Source organism: Littorina saxatilis, linkage group LG16 (genome assembly GCF_037325665.1).
Source record: "Littorina saxatilis isolate snail1 linkage group LG16, US_GU_Lsax_2.0, whole genome shotgun sequence".
NCBI classification, from domain to species: Eukaryota; Metazoa; Mollusca; class Gastropoda; order Littorinimorpha; family Littorinidae; genus Littorina; species Littorina saxatilis.
Genome location: NC_090260.1, coordinates 27,082,592 through 27,103,276, shown reverse-complemented (window position 1 = coordinate 27,103,276; position 20,685 = coordinate 27,082,592). Strand labels below are relative to the sequence as shown.

At 42.9% G+C, this 20,685-nt stretch overlaps 1 protein-coding gene across 2 annotated transcripts; it reads right to left on the bottom strand.

Annotated features, from left to right (window-relative positions):
- Positions 1 to 410: 410 nt before the first annotated feature.
- Positions 411 to 19,334, bottom strand: LOC138950703 (CBP80/20-dependent translation initiation factor-like). 2 transcript variants are annotated; one of them, XM_070322423.1, is made up of 6 exons: positions 19,178 to 19,334; positions 12,125 to 12,289; positions 10,040 to 10,190; positions 5,979 to 6,175; positions 4,827 to 4,918; positions 411 to 2,071 (listed from the first exon to the last, which is right to left on the bottom strand). In XM_070322423.1, the coding sequence occupies exons 1-6, from the start codon at positions 19,274 to 19,276 to the stop codon at positions 1,930 to 1,932; spliced, it is 846 nt and encodes a 281-aa protein (XP_070178524.1). In that variant the 5' UTR covers positions 19,277 to 19,334; the 3' UTR covers positions 411 to 1,929. The 2 variants fall into 2 exon arrangements, with proteins under 2 accessions (XP_070178524.1, XP_070178523.1); XM_070322422.1 differs by having other exon boundaries at positions 19,172 to 19,318.
- Positions 19,335 to 20,685: the final 1,351 nt, after the last annotated feature.

Here is a 20,685-nt window from a genome sequence, read left to right as displayed (position 1 = left end):
GAACAAAGTGCAAGCAAAAGCGAAGCCACGACCGCGGCCGCCAGCCCAGAAAACAGCAGGAGCAGAAACCGCTTTAGCCGGCTCAGCAACATGAGCGGCCATAACCAAAGGCTACTCCGGCAAAATGGCCGCCGACAAAATGGCGGCATACGGCATGTCTAGCAAAACATCAACACATTAGCCTGAGTCAAGTTCAAACACCGCCGACGGTTTGTTTAGATTATCTAGGCGTCTTTTCGGAGGAGAGGACTCAGCAGCACCTGCTTAGAACTCTGCCCCAACCAAAACGGTATCAGCCATAGCAAGACAGACTTGGTCAAAAAAATTTCAGAACAAATTTTCAGAAAATTTCACAAGTCCAAAATGGCCAAACAACGCCTTAATACAAGTACAAAACAAGAACAATCTCACCTCAATACAGTAGCAAGGTAAGACGACGAAAGAATACCAAGGAGAAGAAACCCGGTCCCACAGACCAAGCAACATCGGCTGAACAACAGCCAGAGCGTACGTAAATGCGACCAGCCAGTCTGACGCTGAGTTTTGGAATGATAAGATGGTGGTGTATGCGCGCGCATACGGAAGTCAGGCTAGTGGTTAGTCTGGCATTATGGGATAGGTCACTCTCTTTTTTAGAGTGGTCTCCCTTGGTTACCAAGGGGACGCGTACAGCGTAACCAGCACTGAACTAGGGTTAATTGCTATATGTGAGTTGGGTAAGATATGTAATTTAATTACTACATTTAGTCAAGCTGTCGAACTCACGGAATGAAACTGAACGCACTGTATTTTTCACCAAGACAGTTCAGCTTCGTCAATCCCCACGAGAAGGAAATCGCTCACCTTCCACGTGCAAAACGCAGTGAAATTGTCACGCCAGAATAGCGTGGTAGCGTATTGTGCTAAGCAGGAAATCGTGCTTTTCTGTATTCTTGTTAACTTTCTGAGCTTGTTTTGAATACAACCTATTATATCTATATGTTTTTGGAATCAGGAAATGATAAAGAATAAGATGAAATCATTTTTGGATCGATTTCTTAAATTTTAATCGTAAGACTAATTAATCTATTTTTGTTATCACATTTTAAGAGTAAACATGACATATAATTATTATGTATTATTTTTTAGATTCAGAAAGTGATGAAGAATACAATGCAATCAATTTTGAATCTGTTTGCTAGAATTCGATTTTAATGACAAATTTAATGAGCAAACTCATTAATTAATTTTGAAGCCTCCAAACTGAAATGCAATACCAAAGTCCGGGGTGCGTCGAAGATTACTTGCCAAAATTTTTAAACAATTTGGTTTAAAAATAAGAGCGTGACAGTGCCGCCTCAACTTTCACAAAAAGGTCGGATATGACGTCATCAAAGACATTTATCCAAAAAATGAATAAAACGTCTGGGGATGCCATACTCAGGATCTCTCATGTCAAGTTTCATGAAGATCGGTCCAGTAGTTTTCTCTGAATCGCTCTACACACACACACATGTATACACACATACACCACGACCCTCATCTCAATTCCCCCCCTCTACGTTAAAACATTTTTCAAATCTAGCTCAGACATCAGTTTTAACAAATTAGACAAGAGGTTGGTATGACTAAACTATAAATAAAAAGACTGAGTGTGGGAGTTGAAGTAGTTTAAAAGTGTGTTGAAGACTTAACACACACACACACACACACCATGAAGAACTTAGTTTTCAGAGGCATTTTCCAAAAGTACAGAGCACACTTCCAAACACAACCAGTATACATAATCCTGAAAACCATGTAGACACTTAGTGCTCACACACACACACACACACACACACATGTTCAAAAACACACACGTTGGTACAAACACACACATTCTGTCTTTCGAACACGTATTCCAAAAGCACAAACACCAGAATCAAGCACACAATAGCACACAATAGCACATCATTCTGCTAAGACCAGGCCCGCCATAATGTCTGCTATCGTGTCACAGTAAAATCGTGTGACATCGTTGGGTGCCATTTGCCAACGACGCAGGTAAAATTCCAGCAGTTCTAGTAGAAAGCAGCGTACCTGTGGCTTGGTTCTGAAAACAAACGCGACAGTGAAATTGTCTGTGAATGTTGCAAACATTATGATTAAAACAGGTTGCACTGCAAAAGTGTGATTATGATACAGTGAAACACCCATGTTTAGAGGAGGGAGTCAGATTTTCTGTTCATAACCTCTGTAAGTGTTCCCCCATTTTCAGACTTCAATCAATCAATATGAGGCTTATATCGCGCGTATTCCGTGGGTACAGTTCTAAGCGCAGGGATTTTTTATTTTTAATTTTTTTAACATTTTTCTATGCAATTTATATCGCACACATATTCAAGGCGCAGGGATTTATTTATGCCGTGTGAGATGGAATTTTTTTTACACAATACATCACGCATTCACATCGGCCAGCAGATAGCAAGCCATTTCGGCGCATATCCTACTTTTCACGGCCTATTATTCCAAGTCACACGGGTATTTTGGTGGACATTTTTATCTATGCCTATACAATTTTGCCAGGAAAGACCCTTTTTGTCAATCGTGGGATCTTTAACGTGCACACCCCAATGTAGTGTACAACGAAGGGACCTCGGTTTTTCGTCTCATCCGAAAGACTAGCACTTGAACCCACCACCTAGGTTAGGAAAGGGGGGAGAAAATTGCTAACGCCCTGACCCAGGGTCGAACTCGCAACCTCTCGCTTCCGAGCGTAAGTGCGTTACCACTCGGCCACCCCTTTGAGACTCTGTTTACTCAGATTTTCTGTTCATAACCTCTGCAAATGTACCCCCATTTTAAAGACTCTCTCCTTTTCAAGACCTGATTTTCTCAGATGTGTGGGGGTCTTAAAAGGGGGGTTCCCCTGTAATACAGTGAAGAGAAGATCATTCTTTATGTTATGAGGGTAAAACGTAGAATATGCAAAAATTCAACAACCTCTCTCTTGGGACGCTGAAAGTCGTATGATTTGGCATGTGTTGTTAGAGGAAGTGACGTAGTATCCACCATATGGGAGGTAACTCCTGGGGTACCGGCTCATTACCAGGGCTATTTAAGCCTTTTTTGGTGATGGGGTTGCTTCCCTTTTAAAGTGTTAGACGGGTAAGCGTTTTCAGAACCTAGCATCTTAGACTGTGTCAAATGCTTTTTGTGATTGGGAGTAAGAATATGTAATTTAACGTAGAATATGCAGTGACCTGCTTTCTATAGATCTGGCCGTCGCCCGAAAGTGAGACTAATCTTCTTCTTCTTCAGCGTTCCAGAATGTTTCATGGTGACGTGTGAGCTCCTTTGCCCATTTGGGTTCCCCACACTATACTCTGAGAGCATAGTCAGCTTCACTCCGCTTTCGTTGAGTAGGCATGCTGGGTATTTTCGTGTTTCCATAACCCACCGAACTCCGACATGGATTACAGGATCTTTTCCGTGCGCACTTGGTCTTGTGCTTGCGTGTACACACGAAGGGGTTTAAGTCACTAAGCAGGTCTGCATAATAAGTTGACCTGGGAGATCGAAAAAATCTCCACTCTTAACCCACCAGGCGGCAGCGACCGGGATTCGAACTCACGACCTACCGATTAGGAGGCCGACGTCTTACCACCACGCCACTGCGCCAGTCAGAAACTAATCTAATGAGAGACTGAGATAGGGAGAAAGAGAAACAGCGCCAGCCAAACACAGATCTAGGTTAAAATTCAAGTTTTCCTGACGTTACTTTTTTTTTTAAATGGATCAATTTAAAAAGAAAAATTGTTGGCATTAAAAATGATTACTTATGGGTTTTTTCTACAATGATGTGAGTACATGTTCTCTTCATAAGTCAGACGCAAGACGCAACTTGTCTATAGGGCCACAGGGTCAAAGTTGAGGGAAAATGTGTGCGCCTTGTAGCCCCCCAAAATACGGTAATACTAATAGCCATAGACAACTTTATTATCTCAAGACGAGAAACTCGGATGTGGTGTATCACAGCATTATAACATGCAACATAAAACAGTATACGTTAATTGGATCTGTGATCCAAACATGGCTTTTGGTCAATCGAGATAGAAGTTTATTCCACGAGCACGAAGGGCGAGTGGAATAAACTGCCATCGAGATTGACCAAAAGACATGTTTGGATCACAGATCCAATTAACATATATATCTCGACATTCACTGGTATTAGGGGTTTTGTTTTCAAAGAAGAAAGAAACTTGCTTGAACACGGACCACTTCTCCGAGCAAAATGAAAATCAACAAACCTAATCACTCGCATTCCAAGACTATGGCATACTCGTAGCAAAGCCGCCGAATGGTACCGTAAACCAAGAATAGTGACGTAAGAGAATAGAATGTCGTCTTTTGATTTGGAACGTGACGTGTTTCAGAACTTCTTCTGGACAACTCGGATGGTCTTCTGCGTAGTGGTTGGCACGAGATTCTTTTTCTTCTTCGACAGTTCATCCTCCGATACTGTAGGAAAAAGTTTCATCTTTTTTTCACTTTCGAGTATGCGGACGACTGAACTTGACCGCTAAAAAGTAGTCCTTTCGGAATCATTACGCCGAGTCTGAACATGAGGTCTGAACATTATTTTTAGGCAGGATCTAGGTGAAAGCGAGGCTGTTCTTATCTCTGTATACAGTCGAGAGAGAGAGAAATACATGTCGAGACAGTAATATTTATTTCTTGCACAGCATTATTCAAACCGTTTTGAGGCGCAAATAATAGCGAGGAAAGGTGAGGTCTATACCTATTTTTCAGTCTAGATCTAGACTATTAGAAAATAACTGTAATTTCTTCCAATCAATTGTACTCACTGTTCAGTGATGATTTTGCTGCGGCATGTGTCCATCAATTGTTGCATACGGTCCTCCCCATTGTCTTGTAATTCTCGTCCAATTTGCTGGAGCTGTTCAATATAAAACAAAATCGTTTAAAAAACAAAATCACATAAAACAAAGTCAGAGATAAAGCATACAACCTATCCTGATTGAACACATCAGTTGTCTTGTAAATGTATGTCTCAACCAATTTGCCTGAGCTGTTCAATAAAGAAAAAAATTCATTGACAAAAGTAAAAATAAATAAATAACACAAACCGAAAGGCGAAGATAAAGCATAGGACTCATTCTGATTCAACACATCATTTTTCAGCACAAAACAAAGCCCTTACCATCTTCTTTGTTTTGCTCCAACTTTGAACATTAGAATGTTATACAGTGGTCACAAACAAGGGAAAGCAAGCCTTCAACAAAAATTGACGGAATTATTTTAGAAACTTCCTCTATTGAGATATGCCTGAGATTTCTTCTTCTTCTTCTGCGTTCGTGGGCTCAAACTCCCACGTACACTCGTGGTTTTTGCACGAGTGGAATTTTACGTGTATGACCGTTTTTTACCCCGCCATTTAGGCAGCCATACGCCGTTTTCGGAGGAAGCATGCTGGGTATTTTCGTGTTTCTATAACCCACCGAACTCTGACAGTCATGGATTACAGGATCTTTTTCGTGCGCACTTGGTCTTGTGCTTGCGTGTACACACGGGGGGTGTTCGGACACCGAGGAGAGTCTGCACACAAAGTTGACTCTGAGAAATAAATCTCTCGCCGAACGTGGGGACGAACTCACGCTGACAGCGGCCAACTGGATACAAATCCAGCGCGCTACCGACTGAGCTACATCCCCGCCCGCCTGAGATTTCAATCCTAGCCATTGCTTGGGTCTTGCCCAGTTGATAATAATGATAATAAATAACTTTTCTACAGCGCGAGTCCCATCAATTAGCTCCAAGCGCTGTACAATTTAATTCTAAAACAAACCAGAACAAATTAAACGAGCATACAAAGCACTGATATAAAACAACAACAACCAAAACACTAAGCAAATTGGGCATACATGACAAAAGATAGTTACACACACCCACAGTTGGGCTCTTTCTCCAGTCTAACACACCACCCCTGGCCCCCTCACCTGTTGCGATAAACATTCGCACTCATCCTCGTCGATGGAGTCTGTTTCCAGGACGAGGTCACAGCAGTCGTAGATGGGGTTGACCAATGGCTGCATCACCTCGCCGCTGACCAATCGCATTGTTCCAAACAACTGTGTCAAGAACGACAGAAACCCAAGGAATCGATTCCGGGATTTCTTTTGCAGTTCTTCACGTCCTAAAGAATAAACGAAGAAGAAAGGTTGTTAACTGGAAGCAAAACTGAAGGGAAAAAAAAAAAAGTGCACTAAAAGATAAGTGCATGGGTGGGATTTTACCGGTATATGCCGGAAAACCGGATTCGATTATGGCCTTTTTACTTTTAGTCAAGTTTTGACTAAATGTTTTAACATAGAGGGGGAATCGAGACGAGGGTCGTGGTGTGTGTGTGCGTGTGTGCGTGTGTGTAGAGCGATTGAGAATAAACTACTGGACCGATCTTTATGAAATTTGACATGAGAGTTCCTGGGTATGATATCCCCGGATGTTTTTTTCTTTTTTTCGATAAATGTCTTTGATGACACAGACCTGTTTACCCCTAAAACATTGCATGTGTATTTTCTGGGAGCAAAATGAGGCAAATGTGTAGTTTTGTAATTGAATGTGTAGAATTTCTCGTCGACCTATCACAACAACAAGAACAATGATTGCTACTTTTTACCACATGTATTGATTGACTGACGGAAAAATGGGAATTGCAGACAGTGCAATGAGCATGATGTTTTCCTTTCCGCGAAGACAAGGCATGGGTAGTCCTGATGATATTTTGGCAGAAAGACTTGGTTCGGCGCATTGCTCGTCTTTTTCTTTTTGGTCGGTGGCCTTTCGGAGTCATTTTCTTCACAGTTCTCATCTTCACTTTCGTGTGCTCTGCGTTCAGCCATTGTGTCGAAACGCCCGCATGGTTTGGCAGTAACGCGTTCAGTTGTGCCCGGCATTTGCTTGGAGAAGCCTATTCGGCATTAACAAGCTACAACGCAACGCCCGCGGGCGCTTTACGCGCTGCACGCAGCAAACGACTGCTGGCCGAAAACATGGATTGGAAAATGGATCGGTCAAGGGAGATGAAGAAAATTACGGATTGTGATATGCGTAGCCGAAACAATACCGTTTGCGTGCAGGGACGGGGCGGTGTGAGAGCACAACGGGACAAGGAACAGGTGTAAACAGTAAAGACAACAAAAAAACAAAAACAAAAAAATTTTTAATACTGTTTGCGTAGAAAACGACAGACTTGCGTAGTTGCGTAGTATATTATTCAAATTCGTAGTTTACTACGCTCAATGTGTAGTGTAAACAGGTCTGAATTGACGTCATATCCGGCTTTTTGTAAAAGTTGAGGCGGCACTGTCACACCCTCATTTTTCAATCACATTGATTGAAATTTTGGCCAAGCAATCTTCGACGAAGGCCGGACTTCGGTATTGCATTTCAGCTTGGTGCCTTAAAAATTAATTAATGACTTTGGTCATTAAAAATCTGAAAATTGTAAAAAAAAAATGTTTTTATAAAACGATCCAAATTTACGTTCATCTTATTCTTCATCATTTTCTGATTCCAAAAACATATAAATATGTTATATTTGGATTAAAAACAAGCTCTGAAAATTAAAAAAATTAACAATTATGATCAAAATTAAATTTTCGAAATCAATTTAAAAACACTTTCATCTTATTCCTTGTCGGTTCCTGATTCCAAAAACATATACTGTATTTTCCGGGTCATAAGGCGCGACTTTTTTCCTCGAGTTTGATCCCTGCGCCTTGTATAACGAAGCGCCTAATCCGTGTATGAAATACGAAAAAAAAAAAATTGGGAAAAAAACACGGGGAACAAAACGTGACAAGAACTCCATGTCGAATACCGGTAGTCGTTTTTTTAAATTCCGTGAGCATCAAAGAGACCGCCTGAGTACCAGTCAAACAACTTGTGATAATGCATGTTTCAGCTACTAGGTACTACCCTGGCCAAGTTTCCTCTCAAGACATCAAAGAGACCGCCCCATAGGTTAAACTCGGTCACTGACCCCGGTGCAGGAAGTGTTTCCTCTCTCAGATCTATGACAGGGGAACCACCTCTCATAGCAAAAACTGGGTCATTGACCCCTGGGAAGAAGGTCAGTGTCTATAAACAAGGCAACCCAGCTATCACAATGGACCTGCCTTTGATCTCGCCGCACACACAGAGCACACATATTTCCACTCTGTATTCTTCCTTTGATGTGCGGCTTATTTTCATTATTCGACCGTTTGTTACCAGTATATTTTTTTCAATTTTGGTGCGCCCTATCGGCCCCCTGCGCCCAATGGGTGACTGGATTACAATTTTTTTTAAAAGAAGGCCTTATGCGCTGTAGCGCCTTGTAACCCGGAAATTACGGTAGATATGATATGTTTGGATTAAAAACACGCTCAGAAAGTTAAAACGAAGAGAGGTACAGTAAAGCGTGCTATGAAGCACAGCGCAACCGCTACCGCGCCAAACAGGCTCGTCACTTTGACTGCCTTTTGCACTAGCGGTGGACTACGTTCAGTTTCATTTCTGTGAGTTCCACAGCTTGACTACATGTAGTAATTTCGCCTTACTCGACTTGTTTTCTTTTTTTGTTGTTGTGTGGTTTGGTTGAGGTTCACGATTCATGACATTTTTTAGTCCCACCCATGCTAGAGTAGCTTTGTAGTCCACTTGCACAAAGCCAATACCTTATTTTCAGGACTACAAGGCGCTTCATTGTAAAAGGAGCATCTGTTCTCGTCTTTTTAGCCATACCCAAGCTGATACTGGTCAATAGGGTGCAGGGGTAAAAGTTGAGAAAAAAGTTGTTCCTTTAATATACTCACGAAAGTACGGTACAGTGCAAATGTGGAGTACCTAGGCCTTATAGTTATAGTTATACAGAACAAAAACAAAACCATGCAAGCGCAGTGCACATATATACGCAAACACTGAATCAGTACATATGCAGTCCACCAGCATTAAAGGCACAGTAAGCCTCCCGTAAACCATCACAGATACTGTCAGGCTTTTACACACAGTACAAACACCCTTCCATTTGAACGCTCACCAAACGGGAACATCCTAGGTGCCCTACGTAAAGAGCGAGCAGTTTTCAAAGAATTTATTTTTGCGTGGTTTATCTTACCCCTGAGCCATCGTGAACCTGTGTGATCCAGTTTCCCTTTTTCACAATGCAGTCGTCAATTTTTAATTTGAATGCGGCTCGCTGTAAGCTTATCTGCAATAGCACGTTATTATGTACCTCTAACTTTTCACGAAACAAACGAATGTGGTTCATAAGGACTCTTGCGATGGCTTTTGACTGCCTATAAACCGCCGTCTGCTACGAAAACCACGACCTTGCGTGACCCTGCTTCCGGGCTTTTCTTTTTTCAAACTTTCAAAACTTCGAATTGTACTGATCTTGTCTTGATGAAAAAATAATTCTTTTATGATTTCTTCTTCTTCTTGTCGTTCGCTGTTAGATCGTCAGTCCGGACTGCAGGGCGAAACGTGCTGTCCTCTCCAAGTCCTCTCTGGGGCCGTATAGCTTCTTTTGTAGCGCTGTCTCCTCTGGCCAGGTGGTGTGGTATGGACAAGCCTGCAGGATGTGCTCTGCTATCTGATTCTTGCCACACGGACATAGGGGGGAGGGAACTAGCTTATGTTTGTGTAACAAGCTGTCAATTTATTATTTAGATTTTAAAAGTTAGGTCTAGCGCCAAAACGCACCACGGTCCAATTCATTCTGATAATCATCGCTCCACGGCTATCGCCAGTTGAAGGGAAGTAACTCATTTTTAACCCGAGTTCAGGATGGGTCCGATTGAGATGGAGACAATCCGAAAAATTAATTCTTTGAAAATTGCTCGCTCTTTACGTAGGGCACCTAGGATGTTCCTGTTCGGTGAGTGTTCAAATGGAAAGGTGTTTGTACAGTGTGTAAAAGCCTGACAGTATCTGTGATGGTTTACGGGAGGCTTACTGTGCCTTTAAGCAAATGCCGTGCATCAGTATTATTAAAAGCACTTGAAAAATAGAGTACCTTTGTAGTCCACTTGCACCAAGCTGAGCACTGCACTGCGGAAGTTGGTCCCTTCTTTCTGCAGGTTAGAGAGACGGTCACTGACCATAGCCGCAGCCTTGGCAAACTCCCTGCTCTGAAGCACTTTTTCATATACCAGCTTTGCTATCGCCTGAAGACAGAAAGGCCATTCTGTTGAACACTCAGACACTGCATTTTGAGGCCAAGTAAAAATAATTCAATGCTTTTTTTTCCCCCGACCAAGCTTGTTTTTTCTTTCCAACACTGGAATTTTTGTTCACCCTTAAAAAACAAAAATAAAAATTATAAAAATGACAACTCGATTTTCCAAGGAAAGCTAATACTCCTTTTCAACATCCAGGGGGCACAACTTGCACGATTGCCGGCCACTAAAAAGCCACATGCGCTCGTGTAAATAAAAAACAAACGGAAATTTTAACTGAGTTTTAAATCCAACAACAACAAAATGTAACCAACATACAGACCTAATTTTGTTGGCATTTTCATCAAACAAACATTTGTTGCCTAATCTCTATAAGGCAACAAAAACAAAACAAAAGTCTGTTTACGGTATCCCGACCGACCCTATTTTTTCGTGCGACCCTAGACTGTTTTTTGACATTTGAAGACAAAAAAAGTCTGTTTTTTTGGCAAAATAACTTAAAAAAAAGTTTTTTTGAAAAAACAAAAACATAAATAAATAAAATCCTGACCTACCGACCCTATTTTTTGGGGGCTGTTACCGTAAAGACTTTTTTGCATAAAATGACTCAAAGATGGCTTGACTTGACTATTTTCCTGAAAATGTTATGCCACCCTTAAAGAGTCTTGTACTTTATGCCTTCAGCTGCATCTTTAAATTAAAAAATTATCCCCCCCCCCCCCCCCCCCCCCCAAACTCAATAATCTTTTTCATGCACTTCAACTCATGATTTTTGCCTGTAAGAAGTTTTTATTCATCTTCATCTGTTTAGCGACCACAATAGACTTATTGATCATTCAACGTTTTTGTTGTTGTTGCATGCTGGATATTTTCGCGTTATTGTAATCCACCGAACTCTGACATGGATTACAGGATCTTTTCTGTGCGTACTTGGTCTTGTGCATGTGTGTACACACGAAGGGGGATAAGGCACTAACATAACAGGTCTGCACATAAGGCCAAAAAAAAAATTAGTCTGTTTACGGTAACCCGACCGACCCTATTTTTTTCGCGCGACCCTAGACTTTTTTTGGCATTTGGGAAAAAAAAGAAAAAAAAAATCTTTTGGTTTTTTTTGCAAAATAACAAAAATATGGTTAAAAAAAAAAATTTTAAAAAAAAAATCCCGACCTACCGACCCTATTTTTTTGGGCCTATGTTACCGTAAACAGACCTATTTTTTTTTGGCCTAAGTTGACCTGGGAGATCAGAAAAATCTCCACCCCAGAACCCACCAGGCGTGACTGACCGGGGTTTAAACACTCAACCGTCCGAATAGGAGGCTGATGTCCTATGATATCCACCAGACCAAACTTTTCACTGATCAATGTTTCCCTGGGAAGAAGTCACATGACAAGTTTGCTCTCCGATTATTTTTTTTGCCTCATCTTATGCCAACAAAATTAAATAGTCTGTTTACGGTATCCCGACCGACCCTATTTTTTCGCGCGACCCTAGACTTTTTTTTGGCATTTGGGGGAGAAAAAAAAGTCTGTTTTTTTGGTAAAATAACTTAAAAATATGGGTTTAAAAAAAAACAAAAAACAAAAAAATCCCGACCTACCGACCTGATTTTTTTGGCCTATGTTACCGTAAACAGACTAATTTTTTTTTTGTTGCCTTATTTAGTCTCCGTAGTTGCTGCTTCATTGTAGTTTGTACATTTTCTTTCTCCCACCACTACCCTGCTTCCCTTTTTTTATCATCAATGTGTGTATGTCTGTGTGTGTGTGTTGTTTTCATGGACATTTGTGTGTGTGCAAACGCAACCAATTACTGCTTGAATGCAAGTTTGTGCATGTGTCTGACTGTAAATAATCTGACCTCTTTCTCTTTTTTCCCCCACTTCCATGATCTATTAATATATGTTTTGTGTTAGCTACCTGAGAATCTTCTGAGTTCGTCAAACCAAGTGTCCCTAGCTGTTCGATTCTCTGAAGATCAGCATCAGTGGGGTCAAAGTTGAGTGAGTTTAGTTCATTCTCAAGGTCTTGCAGTGCTTGCTCTGACCTCACATCTCTCTTTGATGCTCCTTCTCCTCCTGAGATCTAAAAGAGCAAGAAACGAAAAGTGTGAATAAAGGCAAACAGGCATGTCACAGACTGGACAGTGTCTCGACTCTCATGCACACACAGACTGGACAGTGTCTGGACTCTCATGCACACACAGACTGGACAGTGTCTCGACTCTCATGCATACACAGACTGGACAGTGTCTGGACTCTCATGCACACACAGACTGGACAGTGTCTCAACTCTCATGCACACACAGACTGAACAGTGTCTCGACTCTCATGCATACACAGACTGGACAGTGTCTCAACTCTCATGCACACACAGACTGGACAGTGTCTCGACTCTCATGCACACACAGACTGGACAGTGTCTCGACTCTCATGCACACACAGACTGGACAGTGTCTCGACTCTCATGCACACACAGACTGGACAGTGTCTCGACTCTCATGCACACACAGACTGGACAGTGTCTCGACTCTCATGCACACACAGACTGGACAGTGTCTCGACTCTCATGCACACACAGACTGGACAGTGTCTCGACTCTCATGCACACACAGACTGGACAGTGTCTCGACTCTCATGCACACACAGACTGGACAGTGTCTCGACTCTCATGCACACACAGACTGGACAGTGTCTCGACTCTCATGCACACACAGACTGGACAGTGTCTCGACTCTCATGCACACACAGAGTGGACAGTGTCTCAACTCTCATGCACACACAGACTGGACAGTGTCTCGACTCTCATGCACACACAGACTGGACAGTGTCTCCACTCTCATGCACACACAGACTGGACAGTGTCTCGACTCTCATGCACACACAGACTGGACAGTGTCTCGACTCTCATGCACACACAGACTGGACAGTGTCTCGACTCTCATGCACACACAGACTGGACAGTGTCTCGACTCTCATGCACACACAGACTGGACAGTGTCTCCACTCTCATGCACACACAGACTGGACAGTGTCTCGACTCTCATGCACACACAGACTGGACAGTGTCTGGACTCTCATGCACACACAGACTGGACAGTGTCTCGACTCTCATGCACACACAGACTGGACAGTGTCTCGACTCTCATGCACACACAGACTGGACAGTGTCTCGACTCTCATGCACACACAGACTGGACAGTGTCTCGACTCTCATGCACACACAGACTGGACAGTGTCTCAACTCTCATGCACACACAGACTGAACAGTGTCTCGACTCTCATGCACACACAGACTGGACAGTGTCTCGACTCTCATGCACACACAGACTGGACAGTGTCTGGACTCTCATGCACACACAGACTGGACAGTGTCTCCACTCTCATGCACACACAGACTGGACAGTGTCTCCACTCTCAATCTCATGCACACACAGACTGGACAGTGTCTCGACTCTCATGCACACACAGACTGGACAGTGTCTCGACTCTCATGCACACACAGACTGGACAGTGTCTCGACTCTCATGCACACACAGACTGGACAGTGTCTCGACTCTCATGCACACACAGACTGGACAGTGTCTCGACTCTCATGCACACACAGACTGGACAGTGTCTCGACTCTCATGCACACACAGACTGGCCAGTGTCTCGACTCTCATGCACACACAGACTGGACAGTGTCTCGACTCTCATGCACACACAGACTGGACAGTGTCTCGACTCTCATGCACACACAGACTGGACAGTGTCTCGACTCTCATGCACTACACAGACTGGACAGTGTCTCAACTCTCATGCACACACAGACTGGACAGTGTCTCGACTCTCATGCACACACAGACTGGACAGTGTCTCGACTCTCATGCACACACAGACTGGACAGTGTCTCGACTCTCATGCACACACAGACTGGACAGTGTCTCGACTCTCATGCACACACAGACTGGACAGTGTCTCGACTCTCATGCACACACAGACTGGACAGTGTCTCGACTCTCATGCACACACAGACTGGACAGTGTCTCGACTCTCATGCACACACAGACTGGACAGTGTCTCGACTCTCATGCACACACAGACTGGACAGTGTCTCGACTCTCATGCACACACAGACTGGACAGTGTCTCGACTCTCATGCACACACAGACTGGACAGTGTCTCGACTCTCATGCACACACAGACTGGACAGTGTCTCGACTCTCATGCACACACAGACTGGACAGTGTCTCAACTCTCATGCACACACAGACTGGACAGTGTCTCCACTCTCATGCACACACAGACTGGACAGTGTCTCCACTCTCATGCACACACAGACTGGACAGTGTCTCGACTCTCATGCACACACAGACTGGACAGTGTCTGGACTCTCATGCACACACAGACTGGACAGTGTCTCGACTCTCATGCACACACAGACTGGACAGTATCTCGACTCTCATGCACACACAGACTGGACAGTGTCTCGACTCTCATGCACACACAGACTGGACAGTGTCTGGACTCTCATGCACACACAGACTGGACAGTGTCTCGACTCTCATGCACACACAGACTGGACAGTGTCTCGACTCTCATGCACACACAGACTGGACAGTGTCTCGACTCTCATGCACACACAGACTGGACAGTGTCTCGACTCTCATGCACACACAGACTGGACAGTGTCTCAACTCTCATGCACACACAGACTGAACAGTGTCTCGACTCTCATGCACACACAGATTGGACAGTGTCTCGACTCTCATGCACACACAGACTGGACAGTGTCTCAACTCTCATGCACACACAGACTGGACAGTGTCTCCACTCTCATGCACACACAGACTGGACAGTGTCTCCACTCTCAATCTCATGCACACACAGACTGGACAGTGTCTCGACTCTCATGCACACACAGACTGGACAGTGTCTCGACTCTCATGCACACACAGACTGGACAGTGTCTCGACTCTCATGCACACACAGACTGGACAGTGTCTCGACTCTCATGCACACACAGACTGGACAGTGTCTCGACTCTCATGCACACACAGACTGGACAGTGTCTCGACTCTCATGCACACACAGACTGGCCAGTGTCTCGACTCTCATGCACACACAGACTGGACAGTGTCTCGACTCTCATGCACACACAGACTGGACAGTGTCTCGATTCTCATGCACACACAGACTGGACAGTGTCTCGACTCTCATGCACACACAGACTGGACAGTGTCTCGACTCTCATGCACACACAGACTGGACAGTGTCTCGACTCTCATGCACACACAGACTGGACAGTGTCTCGACTCTCATGCACACACAGACTGGACAGTGTCTCGACTCTCATGCACACACAGACTGGACAGTGTCTCGACTCTCATGCACACACAGACTGGACAGTGTCTCCACTCTCAATCTCATGCACACACAGACTGGACAGTGTCTCCACTCTCATGCACACACAGACTGGACAGTGTCTCGACTCTCATGCACACACAGACTGGACAGTGTCTGGACTCTCATGCACACACAGACTGGACAGTGTCTCGACTCTCATGCACACAAGCAGCCACAAGGCAAACATTGCAATGGCTGGATGAGGCCACGAAAGATCTATACAAATGACAATTAACTTCTTCGGTTCTTGCATTCAAATTTCAATGAATTATTGAATATTATTAATTATTAATAAAAACATTTCACACGCACCCTCAGCCTCTTTAAGTGGTTGAAACCACATGACATTTATAAATATGTTCTACAGGTAAACTAGGTACCTCTTGGCTCTCCAGACCAGCAAGCATTTCAGTTTGTTCACGGTGGCATATTACTATTAGTATTACTAGTATTAGTATTATTAGGCAATACCGATTTCTTCCCCAAATGAGCAGTGACAGTACCAACACCTCCCCCACTAAGTCACTTTTCATCCTTCAATACGCCTACATCTATTATCATAGTTTGTCATCAATGATGAAACTACTCTGAAAGTAAAAGCACATTATGGACTCGAGCAACCATACCTGACAGTGACAAGTGACGACCAACTTTGCACTTATAAGTTCAATGGTGTATTTTGAAAAGGAAAACAAAGTGACCCCTAAACGAGCACCGACATCATAAACTGTATCCTACTGTGCATACACACTGACTCAGAACTGCTGCCGAACTTGACAATGTTCAAGAACTGACGAGTAGCTGCATGATTGAAAGTGTGTTAAGAAGAGCCACGAAGTGTTTCCCAGGGTTGAAGACCTTGAGTTACGAAGAGCGTTTGAGAGTCTTGAAAGTTCCAAGCATGTGCTATAGGCGTATCCGGGGAGACATGATTGAAGCATACAAATTCGTGCATGGATACTACGATTGCAAGAACCCACTGGAGCTGAATAGCCTTTGTAATACCCGTGGACATCAGTTCAAGCTCAAGAAGAAACAATGCAGAACAGCTCTCCGACAATCTTTCTTCACGAACAGAATCATAGACACATGGAACTCCTTGGACAAGAATGTGGTAGAAGCGCCGACAATGAACAGTTTCAAAAATCGCTTGGACAATGCACTGAAAGACTATATGTGCACGTCCTAGATACTGGGTCACAACTATGGGACATGGACACCAGAAAAAAAAGCATGACTAAATGGAGTAAAAAACACTTTTTCACGTACAACAGACTGTCCTTCAAATTAATTCATCAATGAGAAGGCCTTATGTTTAAGCATTATTCTAGAAACGGCATGTATATGCGTGTAGTACGTTTGATGTCGTGGGTTACATGGTTTCCACTTTGGGCTTTTATCTCCAACAAAAGGAATTTTATTTCACTGATTGCTTATGGCATGTAGACAATATTAAAAGTTTAAAATTATTGGTAAGTATAAGGTGGCCAGATATGAGACTAAAGTGGAAACCGTAACCCACGCAATTTCCAGGGACAAAAGTTTCACTTGTCAGTCATAGCAAGCCATTTGCATTCATGTTACCCCTTTCTGTTTTGAGATGAGATAGATACTTTTTAGCAAGTAAAAAATTTTGGTAGTGTGCTCACTGATAGTAAGTATGCAGAGAGAATATTGGCGTGAGTTACATGGAAACCATAACACGTAATGTTAAGAAATCAAGCTACACAAAAGATCAGTTAATCAAGAATCCCTAAAATTAAATACAGTGAGTAACAATAAGTAAGGCAATGTTGCTTTAGGCGCATATTTTGTGTGTGTTTGTGCTTGTCTCATACTAAAACATCGAGCGAAGCTTGTGTGCGTTTCACACGAAACGATCTGACCTTGCTTTCGCTGTAAACTTCCGGTTCTTCGTAGCGCACAACAGGAATAACATCATTTAGTAAAACCCAATAAAAGTGAAACAAAGCACTCAGTTCTTTCAAAAAGCATATAAAAGAGAATGCAAAATAGTTTTTAACATGCTCTTAAAACAGTTGTTAAATAAGTGCATTGTCCGATCGTCGATCGTATGTTACAGAAGAAACGAACATTTCAACATGGCGCCACTTGTGAGCATGCTTGTGGCTTGAAATATGCATTGTATCTTGCTTTATTCTTATAAATATTGGAAACAGTAACAATGACTACGTATCAAAATCATTAGGGAAGACTTCAGTTACCATCAAACAGTTGGGAAGGCCTACTGTGATTCGAAATCGGCGTTCGAACAGTGAGGATACGATGACATCGAGCGTGCGTTTCATTCCAAAAACCGGAAACCGACGCGTGTTTGTAGCAAAATTCTCAGTTAGTATTCACGTGACCCGTGTCAAAACGTCATCAGTGGAAATTTCCACTGGGCTGTTTTGGTCCAACGCACGACTTTCACGGGACAACCGAGACTACATGTTAACGCTGGCTGCGTTGTCGTGCGTTACTGAAAGAAACGAAAGAGGAGTAGGTTACCAACATCTGTGATTAAAAGCTCAGATGAAAGGGTTTCATAACGCCGTGTTGTGTTATGAAAAGAAAATGTCTTTGAAATGATTAAATCCTAAAAGTGAACTATTTGAAGGGTTCCCGTGTAGGGGGGATCATACTTCGTACTGACGTCGAAACTGGAAACCAATGTAACGCACGATAACGCGTTTTCTTCACCGATCAAACTCCCAGAAGAAGAAAAATGGATGTAATTCTTGAGTGTGTATGTCGAGAATAATCCTTCAGCTGACCCATAAACATCACAATAAAATTCACAGAGCTTTATTCTCCATTATGTACAGCTGCAACACAGACTGGTGTATTTTTGTCCCAGTTTTAGGTGCTGTTTTGGGGGCATTTTGGCTAAAAATTAAATCGTTTAAAACCCACAGCAATGTTTGGAAACCCAAACTTGGTTGTTACAGTAAGTCAAATCCATCCCCTTTGACATCAAAGCATCCCCTTTGTCATCCATTGCTCAGAGATATTGTGACAGTCATTCAAAGTTGACAACCCATAGTATTTCCCAGTATCTTATTCTAGGACGTGCACATATATGTATAGCCCAAATGTCAGTATGCCTCTCACTACAAATTCCCACCAGCCAAGAAAAAGTTGATAGAATCTAGGCCACGGTCAAAAGATCGTGTAGGTTACCTAGCTCAAAGTTAGGCTAGGATAGCAACTGATCAAAAGATCAGACAAAGGTACTTGTACTTGTACTTGTTAGATGTTTGAGGCCAATTAGGCCTGTTCATCCTTCTGTGGTCGTTTTCGTTGTAACCTTAGCAACTTTGGCATGCATGGTGGGATCAGCCTAGTTACTAGCTAGTTACTAGTAGCACTCAGGATCAAACACAGAGGGGAGATCTTTCCAGTGGGCGTCCAACCTGGCCTTAAAGGCATTCACAGCCTAAGTACCAGTCTGTCAACATATCATATCATATCATGATTGTTGTCTTGTACTGTAGTTGTACCAAGTTCTATGGCAGCGATTGAACTTTTAGATAAAGCAATTTTACCTTAGCTTAGACTTGTAAACAAAAACACTGACTGTCACCTTCGCCTCGGTATTATCCCCTCCACCGGGGGTTGTCGGCTTGGCTGCAAGTGCAACTGCAAGCAGTCCTCTGCCTCTTCCTCGTCCCCTTCCCGCCATGTTTGTTTTTATACGCGAAGCTGATGCTATAGTTTCAATCTTTGTTCTTATATTATTTGTGTCCAAAGCTTTTCCTAAAAAAGTTCACGAACAACAAGCGTAAAAAGCAAATTAAACTTCCACGGGAAATGTGTGTAACTATGCAGTACATATTAAATATTGTTAATGTGTTGTCCATCCGAAACGAACACTGCCAGCTCTATGTGCCTTAATTGCAACTTCTCTCTTTTTACATTTAGTCAAGTTTTGACTAAATGTTTTAACATAGAGGGGGAATCGAGACGAGGGTCGTGGTGTATGTGTGTGTGTGTGTGTGTCTGTGTGTGCGTGTGTGTGTGTAGAGCGATTCAGACCAAACTACTGGACCGATCTTTATGAAATTTGACATGAGAGTTCCTGGGAATGATATCCCGGGACTTTTTTCTTCTTTTTTTCGATAAATACCTTTGATGACGTCATATCCGGCTTTTTGTAAAAGTTGAGGCGGCACTGTCACACCCTCATTTTGCAATCAAATTGATTGAAAATTTGGCCAAGCAATCTTCGACGAAGGCCTGACTTCGCCCTTGGTGGCTTAAAAATTAATTAATGACTTTGGTCATTAGAAATCTGAAAATTGTAAAAAAAATTATTGTTTTTTAAAACCATCCCAATTTACGTTCATCTTATTCTTCATCATTTTCTGATTCCAAAAACATATAAATATGTTATATTCGGATTAAAAACAAGCTCTGAAAATTAAAAATATAAAAATAAAGTAGATGTGTACTGCCGGGCAGTACATACCCCAAGCGAAGTCGTCCATCTGTGTGTACATGATTCTCTCTCTCTCTCTCTCTCTCTCTCTCTCTCTCTCTCTCTCTCTCTCTCTGTCTTAAAATGTGTCATCGATGACATCTTTGAGCAGATTGAGAGACAGGCAGGAGATGACCAGATTCTGTTCAGGAATGAACTTTGCCGCCTTGGCGAAGGCAAATTTACTGAGCAGGACTGGGAGAGGTGGAAACAACGGGATCTCAGCAATTGTCACCGTAAGTCAGCGTAAGTGCTGCTACGTTATTACTGACGTTACTGTTGATGCTACCATCGAGGCTTCCACACCGTGAACGTTACTGTTAATGCTTCCATAACGTGGATGTTGCCGTTGACGCCTCCATGCTGCAGCTGCTTTTTGGAATAATTCCTGTGGATCTTCGAACCAATGTGCAGTATTACGTCATTATGAGCAAACACGATGACATCATTTACGTCATGGAACAATATTGTCAAATAGTCTCGGCGCCCTGACAGTCTCTTAAAATGTTACAATTGGAGTACAGCATGAAGTGTCGTCCAACATCTCATGCCACGAGTTTCACTGTGCACCAAGATTAAAAGTTTATTGGACGTAAAGAGATTCACTGTGAACC